The 24,092-nt window shown below is 49.6% G+C and overlaps 8 protein-coding genes across 8 annotated transcripts; 4 read left to right on the top strand and 4 right to left on the bottom strand.

Moving 5' to 3' along the window:
- Window positions 1-1,950: 1,950 nt before the first annotated feature.
- On the bottom strand, window positions 1,951-4,453 carry BDV37DRAFT_275432 (putative Patatin family phospholipase; the record flags this gene model as incomplete). The annotated part of the gene is made up of 3 exons (XM_032085398.1): window positions 1,951-3,070; window positions 3,238-4,082; window positions 4,172-4,453. The coding sequence occupies 3 exons, from the start codon at window positions 4,451-4,453 to the stop codon at window positions 1,951-1,953; spliced, it is 2,247 nt and encodes a 748-aa protein (XP_031936606.1).
- Window positions 4,454-5,564: 1,111 nt separating this feature from the next.
- On the bottom strand, window positions 5,565-7,397 carry BDV37DRAFT_261141 (uncharacterized protein). The gene is made up of 2 exons (XM_032083289.1): window positions 6,761-7,397; window positions 5,565-6,638 (listed from the first exon to the last, which is right to left on the bottom strand). Exons 1-2 carry the CDS (start codon window positions 6,991-6,993, stop codon window positions 6,023-6,025), a joined length of 849 nt encoding a protein of 282 aa, XP_031936605.1. The 5' UTR covers window positions 6,994-7,397; the 3' UTR covers window positions 5,565-6,022.
- Window positions 7,319-8,888, bottom strand: BDV37DRAFT_261139 (uncharacterized protein). The gene has a single exon (XM_032083288.1). It carries the CDS (start codon window positions 8,735-8,737, stop codon window positions 7,364-7,366), a length of 1,374 nt encoding a protein of 457 aa, XP_031936604.1. The 5' UTR covers window positions 8,738-8,888; the 3' UTR covers window positions 7,319-7,363.
- A 10-nt stretch (window positions 8,889-8,898) lies between these two features.
- On the top strand, window positions 8,899-13,152 carry BDV37DRAFT_261130 (proteasome regulatory particle base subunit RPN2). The gene is made up of 5 exons (XM_032083287.1): window positions 8,899-9,411; window positions 9,538-9,707; window positions 9,772-10,295; window positions 10,347-12,608; window positions 12,675-13,152. The coding sequence occupies exons 1-5, from the start codon at window positions 9,272-9,274 to the stop codon at window positions 12,984-12,986; spliced, it is 3,408 nt and encodes a 1,135-aa protein (XP_031936603.1). The 5' UTR covers window positions 8,899-9,271; the 3' UTR covers window positions 12,987-13,152.
- A 95-nt stretch (window positions 13,153-13,247) lies between these two features.
- BDV37DRAFT_7610 (uncharacterized protein) lies at window positions 13,248-13,689 on the top strand. The gene has a single exon (XM_032091177.1). It carries the CDS (start codon window positions 13,295-13,297, stop codon window positions 13,517-13,519), a length of 225 nt encoding a protein of 74 aa, XP_031936602.1. The 5' UTR covers window positions 13,248-13,294; the 3' UTR covers window positions 13,520-13,689.
- Window positions 13,689-15,576, bottom strand: BDV37DRAFT_7669 (WD40 repeat domain-containing protein). Its single transcript, XM_032091185.1, has 3 exons — window positions 15,327-15,576; window positions 15,105-15,273; window positions 13,689-15,019 (listed from the first exon to the last, which is right to left on the bottom strand). Exons 1-3 carry the CDS (start codon window positions 15,362-15,364, stop codon window positions 13,859-13,861), a joined length of 1,368 nt encoding a protein of 455 aa, XP_031936601.1. The 5' UTR covers window positions 15,365-15,576; the 3' UTR covers window positions 13,689-13,858.
- Window positions 15,577-16,982: 1,406 nt separating this feature from the next.
- BDV37DRAFT_261124 (putative acyl-CoA dehydrogenase) lies at window positions 16,983-19,376 on the top strand. The gene is made up of 5 exons (XM_032083286.1): window positions 16,983-17,459; window positions 17,525-17,536; window positions 17,596-17,864; window positions 17,926-18,667; window positions 18,719-19,376. Exons 1-5 carry the CDS (start codon window positions 17,345-17,347, stop codon window positions 19,210-19,212), a joined length of 1,632 nt encoding a protein of 543 aa, XP_031936600.1. The 5' UTR covers window positions 16,983-17,344; the 3' UTR covers window positions 19,213-19,376.
- A 652-nt stretch (window positions 19,377-20,028) lies between these two features.
- On the top strand, window positions 20,029-24,047 carry spt5 (transcription elongation factor spt5). The gene is made up of 5 exons (XM_032083285.1): window positions 20,029-20,320; window positions 20,462-20,673; window positions 20,737-20,940; window positions 21,013-22,490; window positions 22,537-24,047. Exons 2-5 carry the CDS (start codon window positions 20,575-20,577, stop codon window positions 23,504-23,506), a joined length of 2,751 nt encoding a protein of 916 aa, XP_031936599.1. The 5' UTR covers window positions 20,029-20,320; window positions 20,462-20,574; the 3' UTR covers window positions 23,507-24,047.
- The last annotated feature ends 45 nt before the right edge of the window (window positions 24,048-24,092 follow it).

Here is a 24,092-nt window from a genome sequence, read left to right as displayed (position 1 = left end):
GCACTGCAGGTAGTCTGTACTACCCTAAGTTATTAGTGTAGTTGGTTGCCAACATTAGAAGCAACCCTCCACAAGAAACGCTGATCAACTCCAGAGTAGCCGCCGGGATAGGTGGGAGAAGTGCGGCCAGGTGCATTAGTCTCCGCGCCTGGAACCACGGATCCATCGCTGATTGATTGACATGACCTTAGGTCCTGTTCCATTCTTAGCAAATTTCCTTGAAGGAGTCTATTATTGTCTAGAGCTAATTACCTTGATCGCAGGAATTAGTTCCGACCTAACACTGCATAATTCGGCCAAATTTAGAACCATCACCAAGCGAAGCGCCAAACATCCCTGCGACAGAATCGTGAAACAATTACCTGCATCACCCTAATTAGTGTCGGTGCTCTATAATTATCGCAAAAGCACGACACCCAGGGTGGTTAATATTAGCAACAGACAGGTTCTAGACGGTAATGAACCCATGAAGTTGATTGCTGGAGCGCTGAGACAAGTGGAAGCGCCAGTAGGATACCTGGACTTTGTTTACCCCAATGTGAAGAACATTCTCGCAGTATGCTAATCTAGTCTTTAAAATGTCTTCAAGTTACTGGTCATGCTTGCTGATATACTCTCATCGAAAGCCTTGGTCATACCGCAGCTCGGACATGGGAATGCCATTCGAGCCAAGCTTAGAGGAGGGCGGGGGAGTAAATGAAGGTTAGTAGGTGAACCGAGAGATTAATTTAGGACCTCGGATATTCTAAGGAAGCTAAAAATGGCAAATATGTGTAGCAAATTATGCCGCCTAGATCAATAAGCGCTGAAGTTGTCCCGTACCCAAAGCATCCGCGGGTAACACGATGTTGTCATTAGTAACGTTGCCAAATTTCCAAAGCAACGCTTTGGATTATATGTTAGGATAGTGTGGATGCTACTTTTACATAGTATTCAATATGAGTGTCAGCAGCGATACCTCGTAGAAGTTATATTTCCCTGAGAGCTTCATAGACTATACCTAGTGGATTATAGGAATAAAAGCCCTATTAGAGCAAAGTGGCATGTAACATCGTCTCCTCTGTTATGGGTACTATTGTACTTATCTTACACCGGAGCACGAAGAGACTGGATGGTTGAAAGCCCAACGTGGGGAGGCTTTTACGTAGTCAAGCAGCGGAGAGTATACTGCTAGTAGTACTGATGTTGCTGCGTTATCTATTTAGGTTCTATGACAAGGCCAGACCAATCGGGATCTTTGGCCTTTTGGTCAAGTTAGGGCTCGCTCGCAAGTCGAACAAGTGCTGTATCACTCCTTCTTATTCTGGTCTCACAGTGCCTATATGATCAATCGTATAGAGCTCAACACTGATCACTGCATACTGTCAGATCGGACAATGTACCTTGTCCTTATGCATTCATATATGAGTTAAGCAATATAGTTACTAGCACAGACTATCTAGGTATAAATGTAGGCGTACACAACGATATTACCAAAGTATGATTGAAAGAGCCGTCTATCATAGCCAAGTCTTGCGAATCAGGGAGGATCAACCTGTAGCCAATCCTCTCTTTGAGAACGCCAATGTCAGAACGCCGCCAGCTTTGCAGCAGTAACAAACCTATATCCGTCTACAAAAGTCCCCAATTCTAGATGTCAAGATGACAAAGTGGAAAGGTAAGAAATCTGACGAAAGACCAAAGAAATCATAAACACTACATCCCAGATGACGATCTTCTGAGACGCACCACAGAGGCCCACCCGATCCTCGCTACATTCCACAGGAGGACGTCGGACTCCGGGCTTGCAACCTCCTTATAGTGTAATTGAAAATTTTGGCTGTTCCAAGCAAGACAGTAAATGTGCGCACCAACAGACCGGAGACACAAAGCCGGCATACCGCATACAACAGGTCATACCATCTGGCTAGGTGCTTCGGTTATCATGAGCAGATCCTCGGCACAGCTTGGCTAGTTGTAGGTGCGAGGTGTGAGGTCTGGATGGCTCGTGGGTGTCATGCGGAGAGTGCGGCTTTGAGAGGATGATATCAATTTGGTGGATAACTGGCGTGGCGGAGTCAAAGAGGAATCTATGATATGGGTTGATGGCTGATATTGTGTGCCCACAGATGATCTCCTTGAGTGAATAGATGTAGTTGGTAATGACCGCAGCGATGGGAGGGTACCATGCGGAGCGGACCAGCGAGATAATTGATGATGAACTGCTCGACCATCTGCAAGCCTGAGTCGTTCCAAACCCAGGGGTCGCGTCTCTTCGTCAGTGCCAGACTCCGTGAGAGATAGGTCATCGCTAAGGTCGGGAAAATAACTTTCACGAGCCTCAACTCGATCATCATCTGTCTCATCTTGCCGATCGGTGTCTGACGATTGTTCGGGTGACTGTACACTACAGCATCGTCTTAGAAGTGGTCTTGCTCGGCGACCAGAATTGGCCCTGATATGCTTGGCCTTTTCAACTTCATGACTGTAGGAGCTTCTCCGGTTCAGCAAGCGTCCTCGGCCACAGCTACCGTCTATGGTTTCCGAATAGCCAGGCAGCCCGATTGTCCTTAATGCTGTCTGGCTCGAGCTAAATGCCACTCTCGCCCGCATCTGTTGGATAGCCGAGTCCAACGCTAATTCAATAGCGCAGTGGTTTCGAATCCGTCTGAGTTTGGGCCACGTCGCACGCTCCCCTGAAAGACATGCTTTGAGCATGAACTCCGTAGTCGGATTCTTTAGAATTACAGGGAAATGGGTGTAGAGTATTTCAGGGTAAATGTTAATATCCCCGGAGTATTTCTGGTTCACGATTGATACGGTTTTGGTCAGAGATGTTGGGAAAATACCAAGTTCAGATAAAACCGTCAGTCGATGCAATACCTCATCCTTCGCGAGGTGCGTCATGGTGTGGAACAGCCGAGAAGTCAAGGACGGGGTCTGCGGTGTTCCGTGGGTCGGACCATCGTATTTTGGGAGAAAGGGGACCACATGAGGATTAACTTGCGACACAATGAAGTGGTTGACATTGAACATTTCCGATAGGCGGGTCATCGGTAGATCGCCATCTACTGAGCCATCGATATACTGCCTATGCAAGTCGTTCCAAGGGACTGCCTCTCCTGTCTCTGGATCTTTGGCCATGAGAACAAATGGCGAAAATACTAAGGGCACCGAGCAGGAGACAGCTCTGTGAAAGTTAGTCCGACAATAAAACTTTGGGTGTGGTGGGGGAAACGGGGAAAAAGTAGAACGTACACTGCAGACCAAATCAACACATTAGGCGCTGTTATGTAGTTTAAAAGCTTGGGGAGCTCATAGATTCCAGCACTAGAAACGCAGATGTTAAGTATTCTGCGCGTTCTATTATATGCTTCCTGGAATGTAATATCCCCAAGCCAATTTCGCATAACCTTGGCTAAGTTGGAGATGTCCAGAAAAGAGCCGTACTTCAAAAACCTGGCGGTCTTCTGAAGAATATTCTCCTCCTGGTCGGGATCATTGAAAACAGCAAAGTCCCCATAGGCAAACGTATCCAAAAGTAACGGCAGTTCATCATCTGTCCGAGTGCAGAAGACAGCGCAAACAATACTTCCCGCCGAAGCGCCAGAGATAATACGAGGAAGCAGTTTTGCCTGCCAGAGCGCTTTGAGCACGCCGATGTGATTCATACCGAATGTTGCTCCACCTGAGAATAGTAAGGCGCTCCGGCCAAAAGCTTGCCTTGCTGCTAGAAGTTGATCAAGGATATACTTCAGTTCCAACCCATCACACCGCCCTTTCGCTGACAGGTCTACCAGCGACGATATTGTGTCGAGGGCTGTGGTGATGTACTGATCAATCAAGTCCTTCGTACCCACGTGCGAGTGCCCATAGAGAGAATCGTTACGCATGTTTCCTAAATCGCGGCTTAGGGAGGTGCGGATTAGGAACATCATTCGGCTAACGTCACAGCTAATGCGAGCTTCTTCTAGTTGCTTCAGGCGTTCCTGTACTAGATGGGGATCGTATTCGGAACTCTCGAAGGTTGTTTTCCAGGAGTTGTTGTCTTCTAATTCGTCCAACTCATAGGCGCAGTCCTTCCACTCTTTGTATGATACAGCCTGAATCATACAGTTAGAAAGCATATCAAACTGCAAGGCGAACCAGCCGTATAGTGGAGAAATGCCCAGTAAAGAAAGTGCTAACATACATTGCGCATTTTAAGATATAGCACCTGCTTTCGATCCTCGATAGTACTATTCCCACCCTTGCCCACCTTGGAGGAGCTATCCTGGTTCACATTATACAAAGTGTCGCCGGCCCAAGTCAGGGAGGACTTGATGACAGATGACAGCGAGGGAAGGGAAACAGCCCTCGAAAGGAAGCGAAACGGAGTACCAGAAGTCTCCTTGACGGAAGACGGTTTTCGGGCATGTTTACTCTTGGAATGGCAGCGAGGGCTTATTATGGGGGAGTCATGAAGGATTGCCATGCCAGGCTTCCACTGACATCAAGGCATTCGACCGAGAAACCGATAGCACCTCAAATGGCTAGTATAAAAAGAGATCGATGGATGGAAGAAACTATCTTAAATGAAAGCCGGTCAAAGGAGAACACATGGAAAGGGATAAGTAAAATGAAGATCTAGCACCGAATCAGAGACAAGCATAAGTCAGGGAATATAAGTGTTCATCTCCATGACCGTGGGGTGCAACAAGACTGGGATGGTTCGGGGAAAATGTGTGCAAATCATGGATAAATCTGGGGGTGTGTCAGCAGCGCAGCCTAAGGCCCCGTCCGGAGTAGATCCAGACGTCACGAGGGGGCCCCTGTCCGCCCCTGGTGATTGGGCAGAAGTCCGGTTCAGTGGCTATCGACCGCCACAAGTGCTAGTCAGCCCCAGGGAAACCGCTCATCATGCGCATCAATCCTTTTCGCGGGGATTCTTCATTCGGAAAGCCCGCCGTCTGGACACCGTTGAACCAGCACCAACTACATCCCACTATATTCAACCCATAACCACAGGAACATTATAAGATTTACCTTCGGTTCTAAAATCTACACAGCCAAAACTCTATGTTTAAAAAGAGAAGCAAAACCCGGATATTGTAGACGATGATCGCCAATCCTTCAGCCCAGATCATCGGCTGGATGATCTCATACAGCCCCACAAGCTGAATGGAGGGGATGATGAGGTACGGTCAAGTACTACGTACTGCCTTACGACTAGTCAAGGAGTATACTACTAGTATACCTAGTTAGTAGGTATCATACGGGGTCACGAGCGCTCTTCGGTATGTAGCGTACTCCGTACAGGGTGTTTCTATGCGATGGCCTGAACATTACCACACCGCATATCTCAAAGTTGATGCGATACGAGATTTCAATGCAACCCAACATTTACAGTAAGAGTTATGAGCAGTGATGGAGATGCCGGTTATGGGTATTGGTGGGCAAGGATGACAGTTATGTAATGCTTACTGAGTAGTATTATACATGACTATTGCCTCAGATATTCCTGATCCACGAGCTGAGCCTAAATTCTCAGTCATGGGTCAAGGGTCAGTAAGCTGCGATACCCATGTTTTAACATGCGAAAGTTTGTGTGACCGTATCAAAACGATTACGGAACCCCAGGCCCAGTGACACGATAGGCATTTGGACTCGAATCTCAAACTCGAGACGATAAATCCCCACTATAAGTTGGGGATGGTCATGCGAAACCAGGGCTATCACATGCTTTGGAGATAGGGGTGCGCATGTGAAACGGGCCTGAAAATGGGGAACGCGGTCCCATCCATCTTTCAGTCCAACATTCTAGACCTCTCCTAGAGGGATCATAAAACTGCCATTAAGGGACCTTTTATTCGCTATTCTGCGGAGAAAGTCAAGGTATCAGACGCAACCACTTTCCCAGTGCATCTCTTGCCTGCGACTCGACCCCATTCTCTCTCCAGAAATGTCCAGCTCCGTCAATCTCGGCCGATTGAAATTGACCCCCGGGCGCATGCGACAGTTCGTCTGACCATTTATTTAATTTACTTGAAGATGTAAAGCTGTCCTAATTTCCGTAAATAGCTAGAGTCGGATGGGCGCATAGCTGACGAGTTGGCTTGGGGCATGGAATCTGTCTCCGTTGAGCTGGACTGTGAGCCCCAATATCCAAGGACATTGTTGAGAAGAACGTTAGGAACAGATTGAGTGGCGGCAAGAGGGGCGATATGAGAAGGTATGAAATTGTTGTTCCTGAAATATCCAGCGGTTCTTCCATGGCCAGGTGGTCTTCTGTTGCCCAGTTTCGTTCTTGGGTTGAGTCATTGGCCTCGAGCAGAGCCGAAACTTTCGCTGCACTTTGGAGGATTCCATATGCCTGTGTACTAACGGTGATATTTTTGAAGATATCCGCAACGACATCAAGTGAGGGAAGATGTGATGCAATTAATGAGCCGTAGGAATAACCACCGAGAATGAGATGGATATCTGCTCGGGCAAGTGTACACTGCGCATCAGGGCCCTCAACACTGGGCCCACTTGGGATACTTCCATCCCCTCGACGTGAAACCTTTTGCGACCTCAAGGAATGCAAGTAGCACAGCATGAATCCGTAGAAGGACACATAATCTGCTAATTCGGGCTTCGCGGTCCAACTAGTCCGTCCTTCTGAAGTACCGGCACCACTACAGAAAATATCAGTATACACCCATTCAATGATATATATAGCCAGAGAAAAAGAGAAGGAAAAAAGAGTAAACCAGTATAGAGACCAAGGTGCACCAAAAAAGCTAGCCATTCTACTTACCGAAAATTGAATGTGCCCACGATATATCCACTCCTCAAAAGCTCGCCTCCGACAAAGCTTACGACTGGATCGTCGTAACACCCACCGAGGGGAGCATATGGATGTGCGACTATAGCCCCTCGTATAGTTTCTGACTGCAACGGAGTACGGGGAAGATAAAGGCGACAGTCGAGTTGAGTGTCATCGTGAAGTGAAGGAATGGTGAAAGAGTATGTGGGAGAGGGTAGATACATATTTTTACAGGATTCGACACAAGATGTCTATGTTGAATCTATAACAATATAGATACATACCCGAGAACTGAGCCGTTAACGCGGCGAACGGTTCCTGATGTCACGCTGCCGGAGGGGTTTTAAGACCCCGAAGTCGCAAAGTTGGTCAATGCGTCTTCCCCGATGCGCTTTGTTTTAGGGACGTTGCCCTACGACGCTGGACAATAAGCCCAGACCGGTCTTGGTCATATAATTATAGCTACTAGTATTTATTCTATACTACAATATTAATATTTCTTCCAGAGTAATCCCAACAAGAACTGTCAAAACTTCTATATATTAAATCTCTCTCTCTCTCTCTCTCTTTTTTTTCCTTCTTCATGGGTCTCTCTTAACTTTCTGGTAGCAGCCACGCGGGATCCGGCTCATCATCTTCGTCGTCCGATCTAGAAATGGTGTCAGAATGATGTTCTTCGACATCCTTTAATAGATCAGCGGGAGGGTCAGGGTTGTCGAAATTAAGGGGATCTTGATGTGGATCATGCAGGTTATCTTCTCCAGGCTTGTCAGGCACCCTTCGTTCTGAAGACAGCGAAGGTTCTTCATCCCAAATATCGAAGGCGTCAAGAAGCATTTCTCGCGCTTCTCGCAATGCTTCGAGTTCCGCCGCAATGCAACAGACAAGCAATTTCCAGTCCCTCTCCTCTGCAACTCCTAGATAGTGTTCCACGTGCTCTGTGGTATTGTGTAGGTCTTCCAAAATCCCACGAACATGGTCAAGTTCGGTGTTATTCTCAACAGCCCTAGAAGATTCTAAAACTTGCGACTGATTCTGTAGTGAACGGCGCATGGCTACCTTGAGCCGTCTTTCGAATCGACAAACTTCTAAAACAACTTGTTTCCAGACTCCCCCTCCGGCTTCAAGTGCCTGTATCTCAAGATCTACTTCTTCTTGTCTCTTTCGCATATCGGACTGCTCCGTTGTCCAATGCTCTCGGGCCATCTCAAGCGTCCGGCGTTTAGGGTTCAATGAATATAATGTTGCACCATTAGCGAAGCTCGATTGGGGTGGGACAGGGGGTTTCTGAAGGAACTTTTGGATCTCCGACTCTAACAGGGATAAGGAGGCCTTGTAGGAGGATAACTTGGAGTCCACCGAGTTTTCCATGTGTGCTAACTCTTCCATGACATGACGATGCCTGGCTCTCATTTGAGACAGCTTCGTCTCCAACTCATGAATGTCCGCCTCTAGCCTATGACCTTCCTCTCGAAGTTCCTTGGTGCGTTGACTTTCTCTATTGTTGTGAATTGTCGACACAGCATCCTCGAGCCCAGTTTGTTTGGCGATAAAGCCGTCAATTTCATCCAGCGCGTCAGTTCGTACAGCAACACAAGCTGTGAGTATTTCTCGCTCCTCCTCCCTAAGTTTCAGCAAGTCAAATATGGATTTGAAAATTCCTTCGCGCGCAGCACGCAAGCTAATCTTTTCCGCAACCGGTTGTCTGACTGGGACAGTCGAGGGCGTCTGCAGGACATTGATTTCTGTGGAAGGGGTAGAGCTTCCAGTAGGTGTCTCGTTTAACTGAGGTCCTTGGAGGCCTGATAGGAGACCTTCGCTTTGAGCATCGATCAGAGCCTGTAGGTTATGTTGGATGTGTTTCGCTTGACGGTTAATATAAATGAGAGGATCTTGGTGGTAGGCAGACGCCCTAATGGGCAGAGATAAGAGACGTGAATCCCCATTTCTCGGAAGGGCTGTCGACATGATTAAACAGGAAGATGGTTCACCTGGTTTATGGGCTAGAGAGAAGCTACTCGGACATTGAGACTGGAAAATAAAAATCTCTTATCGGATTCACAGAAAACTAGAATATAAGGTGCCTAAAAGCAAGTCAGAGCATTGAACCTGACTTAGATGTGTGACCTTTGTTGGTAGCTCTAAAAGGTTGTGTCTGTTAAGTGGGCTCGTGACCCTTTCGGGGAGCTTGAGCCCATGCCATCATAGATCACGTGAGATCTCTAGGGGTTTCTGCAGGAACCACGGGAACCTTTCCATCAGCCTGGAAGCCCGTTGACGTGTGCCTCATCTACGAAGCTTCCTGATCACTCCGAATCTCTAACTGCTGTCCTTTTTTCCTTGTATCCTTTCCCTTCATCATCCTCTTCCCAGTAGATCTCGCTATTACTGGTCTTACGTATAGACTCGAGCCCCTCATCATCCCCGTGGGCCAATTTGACTATTATAAAGCTCCGTTGAAGCTGTCGCCTCATCCCTCAGCGATAGCATAATCCGTTAGACATGGTTGGACTCGCTTCGGCTGCTGGCCTCGTCGGCTTCCTTTCTGAGCCAGACCCTGAGCTGCGGGTTTTTGCCTTGAAGACCTTAGACTCTCAGATTGATTTGCTCTGGACAGAAGTGGTGGATGCTGTCCCGCAAATGTATGGCTTCCCTCCGAGCTTATGACATCTCTTCCATCATGCCAGGCCTTCGATCTTGGGCGTGATTTTATCCATACCATCAAACAAATTCCTTCCAGGGAGTCCGCGCTAACATGTTACATTTAGAGAGGCTCTTTACGAAGATGAGACTTTTCCAGAACGCGAGCTCGCTGCTCTTGTCGCCGCTAAAGTTTACTATCACCTCCAAGAATATAATGAGAGTATGGTATTTGCACTCGGTGCGGGGAAGCTTTTCAAGTTAGACAACGGAGGCGAATTCGAAGAAACGATTATTGGTATGTTTGTATGCTCCTCGGAAGATACACGGAGGGCCGCCCTCTAACGTGATATGACACACAGCTAAATGCGTTGATACTTTCATCTCCCTCTCTGCTGCTCAAAGACCTGCCGCTGGTGACCAGCCGGCTAATCTCAATACTGCCTTCCCCACTTCCAGCGAAGGTGCTACAAGCACCTCTGCTAGTTTGACGTCCCCGATCACTCCGTTTTCGCAGTCTGCCTTACCATCGAAGTCGCTCCTTTCTCGACAAGAAGTACCAGGTATTGATGCAACTTACCCCGGTGGCGATGATGCCAGCGTGAACCAGGTTGAAACGCCACTTGTCCTGAAGAGAGGTGTTCAGGGCCAGTTACAGGCCGTTGTGGAACGTCTGTTTGAGCAATGCTTCATCCAAAAGCGATATCGCCAGGTGATCGGAATTGCCATCGAAGCAAAGAGCTTGGACGTGCTTCGGAAAACCATCATTCGGGCAAGTGAAGACGAGAAGAAACAGAACGGCGAGTCTCGAAGGAGTGAAGAACTGATGGAATATGTACTGGATATCTGCATGGGTATTGTACAGGAGCGTGCGTTCCGTCACGAGGTACGTTTTTTGTCCGCGTTACAGGAACTCCGGAACTAATCTACTTTCCAGATTCTCAAACTCATTCTTGACCTCTTGAATGAGATCCCTAATCCCGATTATTTCTCGATAGCGAAGTGCGTCGTATACCTCAACGAACACTCTATGGCATCTGTCATTCTCCGCCAGTTAGTGGAGAAAGGCGATGCACGGTCCCTTGCAGTGGCATATCAAATTTCATTTGATCTTTACGATAACAGCACACAAGAATTCCTTCAAAAAGTCCGTCAGGAAATTGCCGAGTTGGTACCAGAAGTGGAGGTTGAAGAACAGCAAGACACAGCGGAAGGTGACCGGGAGCCGAAGGAGTCTGATCCTTTATTGGAAGACCAGTCCAGCTCGTCACAGCCCCGGTCTATCGGGGCCAACGATGACAAGTCGAAGCTATCCTCTGAATCACGGTCGGCGTTTAAGAACATCCTTGATATCCTTGACGGCATTAAGAGTATCCAACTAAACTTGGAGTTTCTGTACCGAAGCAACAAGGCTGATATCGCTATCCTTAACAAAGTTCGGGATAGCCTGGAAGCTCGGAATTCTATCTTCCACACCGCTGTCACACTCTCCAATGCTTTTATGCATGCGGGTACCACACATGACAAGTTTTTCCGGGACAATTTAGAATGGTTAGGAAAGGCTGTCAACTGGTCCAAGTTCACCGCTACGGCTGCTCTTGGTGTCATCCATCGTGGTAACTTGAGCCAGGGCCAAAAGCTCCTGCAGCCGTACCTTCCAAGGGAGCATATTGCCGGTGTTGGAGGATCAGGCTCAGTCTACAGCCAAGGAGGCTCGTTGTACGCCTTTGGTTTGATATATGCTAACCATGGCGGTATGGCTGTTGACCTTATTCGCGACCACTTCAAGAAGGCGACCGAGGAGGTTGTTCAGCATGGTGGAGCTTTAGGTCTAGGCGTCGCCGGCATGGCAACTGGCGATGAGGGTATCTACGATGATTTGCGAACCGTCCTGTATTCTGATTCAGCCATCAACGGTGAAGCTGTTGGTTTGGCCATGGGTTTGGTCATGCTGGGAACAGGTAACATGAGAGCTCTCGAGGATATGATTCAGTATGCCCATGAGACACAACACGAGAAGATCGTTCGCGGTCTGGCTATGGGTATGGCGCTGATCATGTACTCCCGCCAAGAGGCTGCTGATGAGCTGATCAATGGCCTTTTGGGCGACCCTGATCCCACTCTCCGTTACGGTGGTATCATGACTATTGCTCTCGCCTATTGTGGCACCAGTAGCAACAAGGCTGTCCGTAAGCTCCTCCATGTTGCCGTTAGCGATGTCAACGATGATGTGCGACGGATTGCAGTCCTGAGCTTGGGCTTTATCCTGTTCAGAAAGTACCAGAGCGTGCCTCGTATGGTTGAGCTCCTTTCGGAGTCCTATAATCCTCACGTACGGTATGGTGCTGCCATGGCACTCGGTATCTCATGTGCTGGAACGGGCTTGGATGAGGCCATCGACCTGCTTGAGCCGATGCTCAAAGATTCCACGGACTTTGTGAGACAGGGAGCTCTAATCTCTCTGGCCATGGTGTTGGTGCAGCAGAACGAGGCCATGAACCCCCGAGTCAGCACCCTTCGGAAAGTCATGATGAAGATGATTGGAGATAGACACGAGGATGCTATGGCTAAGTTTGGTTGCGCCGTCGCCCTGGGTATCATAGATGCTGGTGGCCGGAATTGCACTATCAGCCTTCAGACACAGACTGGCAATCTCAATATGCCTGGAATCGTCGGTGCTGCTGTATTTACGCAGTACTGGTACTGGTTCCCTCTTACCCATTTCTTGTCGCTCAGCTTCGCTCCCACTTCTGTGATCGGCGTGGACCAGAAGCTTGAAGTTCCTTTCTTCAAGTTCCACAGTAATACTCGGCCGAGCCTGTTTGACTATCCTCCCGAACAACAGGTCAAAACCGAGGAAGCTCCTGAGAAAGTCAAAACTGCCGTGTTGTCCACCACCGCCCAGGCTAAGCGTCGTGCACAGCGCCGAGAGAAGCAGCAACGACGAGAGAGCATGGATATTGATCAGACACCTACCACACCTAAGGTTTCGGATCAAATGCCGGATAGAATGGAAACGGACGACACCGCCAAGGTGGAGGATGACACTAAGGAAGGGGAGAAAGAGTCTGGAGAGGGCCAAAGAAAGAAGGTGGAACGGGAACGAGTTGGATATGAGCTCGAGAACATGTCAAGAGTCCTCCCCGCTCAACTGAAGTACCTCACATTCCCTGATCCACGGTACGAGCCGGTCAAACGGGTACGTATCTCTTGCATTCAGTCCTTGTGTCTAGATTGATCAGATATGCTAACTGCGCAACAATAGCCTACCGGTGGAGTGGTTGTCGTGCTGGATAATAAACCAGAGGAACCACGGGAGACGATTGAGATGAAAGCAAGTAAGGAGGTCAGGCAACCTACGGCGGCGGCAGAGTCTCTGCAAGACCGACTGCAAGCTGCCATGGGCGCCGCGGCCCTCCAAACCCCTCAACGGGGCTCGAGCCGCTTGGCTGAGGCAGCTGCAGGAGCCGCTGCTGCTGCGGGTGTTTTGACAGCTGTTGATGAGGATGACGAGGATGACGAGGAGGCTCCTGTCCCCGAGGAGTTTGAGTATGAAACCGACGGTGACGAGGACTAAGCGGATGGTCACATCCGTGATCTTTGCACTGGTTGTATTTCTAGATTAATTATGGATCTATGTCTTATTGAAATGACAGCAGTATTGCTGCCTTACTTCCTTGAATATCTACTTGCGAATACGTTTGTTATGTGGGGCCGGTGAAATACATAGCATTGCATGGTTATATCGGTTTCTATTTTCCGACCGAAGTTATCCACCTATTAGTATCTACTAGTCTCCAGAAGACTCGTAGATGTGTAAATGAATTAGTTAAGCCTGGGGGGTGACTATTCCATGAGAATGTTCGATCAGTAGGTCCACGAGGCATGGTGAACTGGATTCCATGTAAATATCATTATCCAATATACACCTTAACTGACAATTTGGGAAAAGCATCTCATGATCTTTGGTCGCCCTTCATTGATGTCGTACATAATAAGGACTCGAATGCTAGTCCGAACGAGTCCAGACGGTGTTCAGCCAGACTATATATGAGTTTACTTGAAATATATATACAGAGCGAACTGGCACTTTCTGAGAAGACCACTTGAGCCTCAAAAGGTTGCTTTCATCGGACAAATTACTACTCAACTATCACTGTCGTCGCTATTGTCCGACTCGTCCTGGCAATCCAAGCTTCTCTCTGTCGCGTTAATAGCGACCACCACAGCGACGAGGAACGCTATGGGTATACGCCAGCCCGTGGCGCATGAAACTCCAGGTAATCGGCTCAAGAGACACACAGGGAGGGGATGTGTGGCAGAGAAGAATCGTGGTTACATCTCTGTAGGGGTGTAGCTTGGCTCTATGACCATTTTTGAATGGGTTATAGGGAGCCCCATACAAAGCACCGTTCCTATCCTTCCCCGATGATTATTTCTTTCGCGACCTCAGCCCGCAAAGATCTTTAATTTCTGATCCCAGCCCCCTGTTGCGATCACGCAGCGCATCTGGACATTGGCAGGGTTTTCACTACCAGCCCCATTCTTATCATTTCCTTCTCCCTCCGCTGCGCCGTCTCCGCCGGGTACATTCTTGGCAACTCCTGGAGCCCATCGCAGGGAGGTGACGAAGCTTTCGTGGGCGTCGAGCGTCTTGACGCACTTTCCTTGTTGGTTCAAGTCCCAGCATCTTAAGGTCTTGTCGTCCGATACTGAAAGGAGGTATTTCCCTGCCGGGTGGAACACCAGCGCCTGAACCCAGCTATCATGGCCCACTAACGTCATAAGACACATCCCGCGGCTGTCCCATATCTTAATAGTGTTGTCTCGTGACCCGGTCGCCATGAAATCAGCTCCGTTTGTAGAAGAAGGGCGTTTCCCTAGTCCGGCCAAGGGTGCAAGGAACTGGTATGACGTAGGCGGGGCAAAAGCGCAGCATTCAATGAAATTCTCGTGACCAAGCATCGTTCGTTTATGTTCTATATTCGATACAGTAGAGATATCCCATAAACGGGCGGTCATGTCTTGTCCCGTGGAGAAAAGAAACCTCCCGTCAAACGAGATGCTAACATCCCGCACCCAGTCAGTATGACCGTTTATTGTCTTCACACAATATCCGGTTGTGACATCCCAGATTCTCATATCGTTGTCTCTGCTTGCGCTCACCAGCAGATTTCTAGATGGTATAAAACGAACCGCGCTGACGATGTGATCGTGGCCTTGCAGGGTCCGGATATTCTTATAATTGTCTGTCGGTTTCCATAACTTAATAGATAGGTCAGAGCTGCAGGAAGCCAGAAGGACATTATCCCGCGGCCCGCCGTAATCAACATCCCGGACTGCTCTTGTATGGCCCTTAAGCGTCAGTTCAAGCTCCCCGAGCTCCCAGTCCCATATCTTTATCGTGCAATCGTCGGAGCCGGAGGCAATGGAGGAAAATGTCGGGTGGAAGGCAACACAATTTACTTTATCTCGATGTGATTCTAGTGAATAGCGAACCGTACTCGGAAGCCAAGAGGCTGGATCTTGGTTGCGCTTTAAACGGGAGGCGGGTGTGGAGTTATCGAGTTCGGATTGAAGCGCCGCATTTCTCGACTCAAGATCCATTATCTGTCGTGAAATGAAGATTAGATGTCACCGCGCCGCTAGTGAGTAATACGGTGGACGAAACAGAGGATCTGAAGCGCAGACATGCCTTTTTCTGCAAGCGGGCAATGCTTGTCCATTTTTTCTCCAGCATCCCTTCGTACCTTTTCGCTGTAGTTGGATCAAACGCATCTTCGCTGAGGTTCACTTCTCTCCGGAGTGCGGCCGCGGTGTCTGGTAGGTCGCTCGCCACGAGGTATGCTATCATTGACTTGTGCCTATACGCGTATTTAGCTTTCGCCAGCGACTAGCTCGCATGGGCCAGACTCACAGCTCCTCGGCTTGCCGATTAGTTAGTAAGGGAGGCATGGCGATGCGGGGTCGTATGAGAGACCCAACAGGAATGCGCTGTCCTGCCAAAAATGTGGCGACCTAACGGAATGTTCGACCTGCAGTACTGGAATAGGGAAACCGACGATAATGACGACTAAAGGAGTAGTATTTATCGGTTGATAAGGATCGGTGAGGTCTCCAGGCCTTGGCTTGTCAATAGAGGCGTGCCCGGATAAACATATTTCCTATTCTTATCATCCAAAGCTCTCTCTTCGAGGACAACAAACATCAGAGATGTTGGTTAGACTTGTCTGTCACCCACAGAACTGCCCGAATGGCGACGCGGCGGCACCCGCTGCCCCAGAAACCCTAATTGGCTCGGGCGGGATGGAAATAAATCCGAGTCCGAATTCGGTAGTTTATCGATATCCATTTGAGTCAACCCAACGAAGTCGCAGGACTGACCGTGGGAGATTTAACGTGGATATGTTGTGAGGACATCTTCCCACGAGTTCATTAGCTCTATAGCTGAACTAGAGGTGGTCCAAGTCAAATTCCCTTTTTCAGGAACAAATGAGCCGCTGTTGGTATGACTCTCAGGCGTGTTTACTCCCTACTAGTTACGGATATATCACGGGATTCGATGACGGCGCTACGGCAACAGATCAGGGGTTCACGAATCTCTGGACACTCTCGGCACCGGTTCATATATCTTTGTCGATGTCTCTAGCTGCACACATACACACACACACATGCAGAGATCTTCTTAACATGTACTTGGTGCTGAACCCCGATACCTGACCCGGTTCGGCTAATGTACAGTCTCTAGCACCAAATATCAATATCTTTGGCCTTCTGCCCTACATCTCGTCTGTACAATTGACTAATATATACAGAGGCAGCCCTGGCCCTAGGTCTCGAACACGCAAAACAGTTGTATAGTGACATTACAACACGCTACTAAATTGATGTCATTGGCGAAGTTGTGCAATATGAGCCAGGTAGGTGCCGATTTTTCTGCATTTGCAGTTCATCAGAACAGGGAAAGCAGAGTGGAAGAGCAGGTCTATTTTCAAGGTGAGTAGTAAGAAGTATAGGCTATACTCTAGGGAGTATATACTGCGATGGACCCGTGATGGACACGGAGTCCACTATGATTGAGGGACACTATACCCTTTATAGTAACTCCCTGGGAGCACCGGCCATTTAGCAGTGTAGGACGTACGGAGTATCTCTTTCTTAGTGCCGGCAACAAACCACGGAGATACGGCACGATACTACGATAGACAGGGGCTGGTAGTGTTGAAATTTGGCTGAACCCATGGTTTCACATGTCGAGGTCCCATTTCTGATTAGTCTCCCAACCTTGTATATGGAAAGAGTCTCCAAATGTCTGGGGCAGATTGACGTCACGTGGATAATCTCTCGGCAGCCTCGGCACTTGCTCGATGTGGACAGCCAGAGCATGACGCAGAAAGCCACCGATGGGCCAATCACCGAAGGATTAACAGGCCAGCAAATGACCTGCAGAATGCTTACCTCAGCGGCGACACTGACCGAGGTGAAGAATCGATGACCCTGATTGGACAGCACCTTGGTCCTCACTTATCGGACATGTGAAAGGCCTCCAACAGCTGCCAGTAGATTAAAAAAAAAAAAAAAAGTGACCACCTGCTATCCAAACATTTCGCTGGCTACCGAGGACGCTTGTGTGTTGATCGCTGAACATTTTAGGCTTTTGTCCGAGTGCCTTACCTCCACTGCTTATTTTCCTTCATCCCAACTGGTCCTTGCGACAGTTCCCCGTGACGGAGACCTCCGTGTCATCCATATATCTATCCACCCTCTTCCCTCTGTCTTACCCCAGATTCTCTTCTCCATACCCCTCTGTGTTTTAGTGCCGATTACTCCAAGAATCGTATCGTCGCTGCACACACTGCTGGCCCTCGAGAGCTCGTAATCTCTCTCTCCCATACTTCTGGTCATATATTGTTCGTTCCATTCTCACACGCGATCATGTCCAAAACTTTCTCAAAGGAAGACGTCGCATCGCATAACAAGCCAGATAACCTCTGGGTTGTTATCGATGAAGATGTTTATGACTTGACCAAGTTTCAGGATGAGCACCCTGGTATGTTTGAACAGTTCCGTGGATCGTCACATGTATTCACGCGATGCTAACGTCACTCTGCATAGGTGGAAAAAAGAGTACGTCCTAATACCTACTATCCTCGATGGGGGTGTCGATGTTAATTATGCATATTTAGTTCTTTCGCGGGTCGGAGGAAAGGATGCTTCGAAGCAGTTCTGGAAGTATCACAACGAAGGAATTCTCAAGAAGTACAAGGGCAAGCTGCAGGTTGGTTCCTTGAACACAAAGGCCGCAGCTGCACCGGTACCGGAACCAGCAGCAGCAACCAAGGAAGCCCCCAAGCCTAAGCAGGCAGCTCCAGTGGACGTTTCGGCCCAGTCATCCGAGCCTCAAGACCCTTATGGTGACTTGATTCCCTTTGCCGATCCCTCATGGTATCAAGGCGTAAGTTTGCCTGGGACACATAACTCGGGAAACTACAGGCTAACCAACGATTTCTCGACAGTACTCCTCTCCATACTTCAACCAGACTCACGCAGCTCTCCGCGATGAAGTTCGCCAATGGGTTGAGTCTGAGATTGAGCCCTACGTGACCGAATGGGATGAGGCAAAGAATGTTCCCGATCGTATTTACAAGCAGATGGGTGAGCGGGGCTACCTTGCAGGTCTCTTGGGTGTCAAATACCCTGTCAACCACACGGACAACCGTGTCCAGTCTGTCGCCCCTGAAAATTGGGACTTGTTCCACGAGATGCTCCTTACCGACGAGCTGTCTCGCGCAGGTAGTGGTGGTCTTGTCTGGAACTTGATCGGTGGCTACGGTATCGGTTGCCCCCCACTAGTCAAATACGGCAAGAAGCCTCTTGTTGACAGAATCCTCCCCGGCATTTTGAACGGCGATAAGCGTATCTGTCTTGCTATTACCGAGCCAGATGCTGGAAGCGATGTTGCTAACCTTACCTGCGAGGCTAAGCTCACCCCTGATGGCAAGCACTACATTGTCAACGGCGAGAAGAAGTGGATTACCAACGGTGTCTATGCCGATTACTTCACTACTGCTGTTCGTACGGGCGGGCCCGGTATGAATGGTATCAGCGTCCTTCTCATTGAGAGAGAGCACGGTGGAGTCAGCACGAGGCGCATGGACTGCCAGGGTGTCTGGAGCAGCGGCACGACTTATGTCACCTTCGAGGATGTTAAGGTGCCGGTGGAAAACCTCATTGGAAAGGAAAACCAGGGTTTCAAGGGTAGGCCTCCTAGTGCTGTTGCTTTTCTACAGTTACTAACCGATTGTGTAGTCATCATGACCAACTTTAACCACGAGCGCATTGGAATTGTCATTCAGTGTGTCCGATTTGCTCGTGTGTGCTACGAGGAAGCGATGAAATATGCCCACAAGCGTAAGACCTTTGGCAAGAGACTCATCGATCACCCTGTTATCCGGATGAAGCTCGCACACATGGCCCGTCAGATTGAAGCGACGTACAACTGGCTGGAAAACATCATCTATCAATGCCAGTCCATGGAGGAGACTGAAGCGATGCTCAAGCTGGGCGGTGCAATCGCAAGTCTCAAGGCTCAGTCAACGACTATCTTCGAGTTCTGCGCTCGTGAGGCTAGTCAGATCTTTGGTGGTCTGAGCTACAGCCGCGGCGGCCAGGGTGGTAAGGTGGAGCGGCTATACCGTGATGTTCGTGCGTACGCTATCCCTGGTGGAAGTGAGGAGATCATGCTGGACCTGAGTATGCGTCAGAGTCTACGTGTGCACAAGATGTTTGGCATGAAGTTGTAAATGAGCGCACTTGGTTTTCTTCTCGTATATTTATTCCCCCTCTTCGTCCTCGATGTTGTTTGGATATAACCTTGGTTTTGGGCATATAGAGCTTTTGATATCCGGCTCACCCGGCAGTTTAGTGATCTCTTAGGTTCAATTCACTGTACTATATCTTGCTTGGACCACTTTTCTAAAGAGTAGCATGATCCCACCCAAAATACGAAAGGCCACTTGGCCTTGAAATTCTTGTAGATTGAGCTCTAGTGTATGGTCTTGGGTATTCCTGACATGGGCCTTGATCGTTCATCCTGGTTACTAGAGCGAATACGTACAAAGCTGCGGCATAACTGGCAGAAACACTTTTATCTCTGTTGGTAGGCATATGCAATAAATATTTAAGACGATATCGGCGTGTGCTATCGGCAGCTTAAGTGCAGTGGTCAGGATGTGAAAGGAGTACACGATAGCATAGATTGACCAACTTAGCATAATCCAAGGGGTCTTGTATGGGCTGGTTGCAGATAGCACTATATATTCATGGTTCCCTGTTCAAGATCTGCTCAGTATAAAATCTTCGCTGGTAACAACAGTGGTGTTTTAAGGTTCCCTGTATATTTAGCCCGTGACAAATTTCCAGGGAGCCTGTAAAGACTATATTGAACAAGAATGAATCTCCATGGGAATAGTTGAAAAACGAGAGAAACTGTAGCTACAAACTTGGAAAGAGATCTAGAGCGAATGATGCTCATTGGCTCAATCAGAGCACTAAGGAAGAACTCCGTCGCCGCAGTTGAGCCAATTGCGCAACCCATGGATTCGTCTTCAACAAGCCTCCGACAATCTTATAAAGACCACTGATCTTGCGCCACCTCCCACTTCTTCTGTTACAGCTTGCTACCCTGGTGGGCATCATCTTCTTGTGGTCTGGTGTGGGTAGTTTCCATCCTTTTTTCTCTCGCCCTCTCACCTCCGATTGACTCGTGCCGTGATCGCGGACTCGGCGAAGGATACGCCGCCCGCCTGGCTGGCCGAAGCAACAGCAAGGCTGTTTGATACCCATTTTTCGTCCTGGAGTTCTTTGTGAATCGTGGAACCTCAGCGATTCCCTATCCCGATTACATAATAAGTATTGCGCCCTTTCGTCTTACCTTGGGTTCGACGGTGTTCTCGGTTTTCTACGCCTTCCTTATCCGCGATCTCGATTTCTCCCGAACTGTATGCTCGAAAGCTCAAAGTGATCTAACTGTGACTTCCTTCGCGCCACTAGGTCGTCCATAATCATTATACGGCCCTCTTGCGACTCATATCTCAACCACTTAGTCCGACAATACCCCGAACCAAGCCCCAGTTCGAAGTCACTTTACCAACACTCCGCGCAATATGTCACGAAACATGTTGGATCACGACTTCGGTTCTGAAGAAGAAGACGATGACTTCAACCCCGCCCCCGCATACGATTCAGACAATGAAGACGCCAGGGTCAGTACTACAGATACCTTAGTCGATAGTAGCTGGTGGTGCTAACACGTATGGGGGTTATAGCCGACGCATCAAGATCGGGACGATGATGACGATGAAGAAGATGTAAAGCCTACACGACGGGTGGAACGTCGAGTCGGTAGCGAGGAGGCTGAAGATAACGACGATGCCGACGGGCATGACGACGAGGAAGATGAGGAGAACGATGATGACGAGGAGGAGGAAGAGGAGGAAGATGACGATGAAGATGAAGGGGGTGCCGTGTCTGTGAGTGCTAGCACCATTTGGGCTGCTCCTGATTCCATCGTAGCCAATACTGACCATCGTTCTTATTAATAGCGACCCAAAAAGCGCAGAAAGAGAGCAGGTGTGCACACTTTCTTCGAGGAAGAGGCCGGCGTCGACGAAGATGAAGATGAGGCCGAAGATGAAGAGGATGAAATGGCCGAACTTGGTGGGGAAATGCATCCAGATGATATGGATGCGCTGCCTGTCGGCGCTGAGACCGACGACCGTCGCCACCGACAGCTCGATCGCCAGCGCGAGCTTGAGGCCAGCATGGATGCCGAGAAACAAGCGCAGTTGCTCAAAGAACGTTACGGACGGAACCGTGCTGCAGCCTCCGATGCAGTCGTTGTACCGAAGCGTCTACTACTTCCTAGTGTCGAGGATCCTAGCATCTGGGGTGTCCGTTGTAAGCCCGGCAAAGAAAGGGAGGTTATTTTCGCCATCCAGAAACGTATGGAAGAGCGACCCATGGGCTCTCGCAACCCTATGAAAGTCATTTCTGCCTTTGAGCGTGGAGGAGCTATGAGTGGGTACATCTATGTTGAAGCCCGCAGGCAAGCGGACGTCATGGATGCATTGCAAGATATGTCCAACGTCTACCCACGGACGAAGATGATTCTAGTTCCTGTGCGAGAAATGCCGGACCTTCTCCGGGTGCAAAAGTCTGAAGAACTCTTGCCCGGTGGCTGGGTTCGTATCAAACGTGGCAAGTATCAAAACGATCTGGCCCAGATTGAAGAAGTTGAAACCAACGGTCTCGCTGTGACTGTTCGCTTGGTTCCGCGTCTAGACTATGGCTTGAACGAGGACACCGGTGCGCCTTTTATGGATCCCAAGAGGAAGCGTCCTGGCACGAACCCTGCGGTAGCCCGGCCGCCTCAACGTCTGTTCAGTGAAGCTGAAGCTAAAAAGAAACACGGAAAATATCTTTCGGCCACGTCAGGATTGGGTGGAAAATCCTGGAGTTATCTAGGAGAGACCTACATCGACGGTTTCTTAATCAAGGACATGAAGGTACAACATTTAATCACGAAGAATGTGAGCCCGCGGCTTGAGGAGGTTACCATGTTTGCTCGAGGCTCAGAGGACGGCACTGCCAATCTAGATCTTGCGTCTCTCGCGGAAACACTCAAGAATTCCACGGCTGAAGACTCTTACCTTCCAGGGGATCCGGTTGAAGTGTTCCGTGGTGAACAGCAGGGCTTGATCGGTCGCACTACTTCTACTCGCGGTGATATCGTTACTTTACAAGTTACCGAAGGTGACCTTGCAGGACAACATATTGATGCCCCTGTTAAATCTCTCCGTAAACGCTTCAGGGAGGGTGATCACGTCAAGGTCATCGGTGGTAGCAGATATCAAGATGAGCTGGGAATGGTGGTCCAAGTTAAGGACGACACCGTAACGTTACTTAGCGATATGAGCATGCAGGAGATCACTGTGTTCAGCAAGGATCTTCGGCTGTCTGCCGAAACAGGTGTTGACGGAAAGCTTGGAATGTTCGACGTACATGACCTTGTACAGCTAGAGTGAGTTACTCGGCCCTACTCATTGCTTTATCTGACTTCTTAATAGTGCCGCTACTGTTGCTTGTATCGTCAAGGTTGATCGAGAGTCCTTGCGGGTTTTGGATCAAAACGGTTCGATTCGCACTATCCTGCCTACTCAAGTAACAAATAAGATCACACCGCGTCGGGATGCAGTTGCTACGGATCGGAATGGTGCAGAGATTAGACATGGAGATACCGTTCGCGAAGTATACGGTGAACAAAGGAACGGCGTGATCCTCCACATTCACCGTTCATTCCTGTTCTTGCATAACAAGGCTCAGGCTGAGAATTCCGGTATTACTGTCGTGCGTACAACCAACGTTGTAACAGTATCAGCTAAGGGAGGCCGGTCTACGGGCCCTGACCTCACTAAGATGAACCCGGCTCTGATGAGTCGTGGCGCACCTGGCGGCATGATGGGTCCCCCGAAGAGCTTCGGTCGCGACCGGATGATCGGAAAGACAGTCATGGTCCGAAAGGGGCCCTTCAAAGGTCTTGTGGGTATTGTCAAAGATGCGGGAGATGTGCAGGCACGTGTGGAGCTCCACTCCAAGAACAAGCTGGTGTCGATTCCCAAGGAGCTCCTCGTTGTCAAAGACCCCGTAACGGGCCAAACAATCGAAATGGGCCGCGGCAGAGGAGGACCGCGCGTCCCTTCAGCAGCTCCACCATCAAACTGGCAGGGTGGCCGCACACCGATGGCAGCTGCAGATTCATCCAGGACACCTGCCTGGGGCGGTGCATCCTCCGCGAGGAGTAAGTCTTTCCATGTGTTATGTCTCTGGTCTACGATGCTAACAAAGCGCTTCAGCACCTGCTTGGGCTGGCGTGGGCGGTTCTCGCACACCAGCATGGAAGAACGATGGATCCCGTACATCGAACCCCTACGATGGAAGCCGCACCGCATATGGCGGGTTCGGCTCACGCACCCCGGCCTGGAACGCAGGCGCCCGGACTCCCTACGGCGGTTCCGGCTCCGGCTCCGGACAGAGTGACTTCGACGCCTTCGCAGCCGGCTCCAGAACCCCGGCCTGGAACGCAAACTCCGGCAGTCGCACCCCAGCCTGGTCAGGAGCTACGGCAAGCAACGGCAGCAAAGACTCCCGTGGCTACGACGCCCCCACTCCAGGCGGAGCCTATTCTGCACCCACCCCAGGCGCATATGGCAGTGCTCCAACTCCCGGTGTCTCAGCGCCCACGCCTGGAGCCTGGGCCGACAGTGCGCCGACCCCAGGAGCATTTAACGCGCCGACCCCCGGCGGGCCGTCCAAGAAGCCGTACGATGCCCCTACCCCCGCTGCCTGGGACAGTCGTCCATATGACGCCCCTACCCCGGCGATGGGCGGAGACGGCGATGATGCAGGACCACGGTACGAAGAGGGAACGCCTAGTCCTTAATGCCATTTCTTACGGGGCAGAACTAAAGGGGGAAAAGTTCAAGCGGGGAGGGGCAATCTGGCGTAGTCATGTATCTCATTCATCCTTACATTTATATCTTTTCTGTTTCTTATAAAGCAATACAGGGCATGGTTAATTGGTCAACTTTGTTCTATGGAAGTGTATCATTCATTGTATCATGAC

The sequence above is a fragment of the Aspergillus pseudonomiae genome (genome assembly GCF_009193645.1).
Source record: "Aspergillus pseudonomiae strain CBS 119388 unplaced genomic scaffold BDV37scaffold_100, whole genome shotgun sequence".
Lineage (NCBI taxonomy): Eukaryota > Fungi > Ascomycota > Eurotiomycetes > Eurotiales > Aspergillaceae > Aspergillus > Aspergillus pseudonomiae.
The sequence above is the reverse complement of the archived record's forward strand: the minus strand, read 5'-3'. Positions and strand labels throughout refer to the sequence as shown.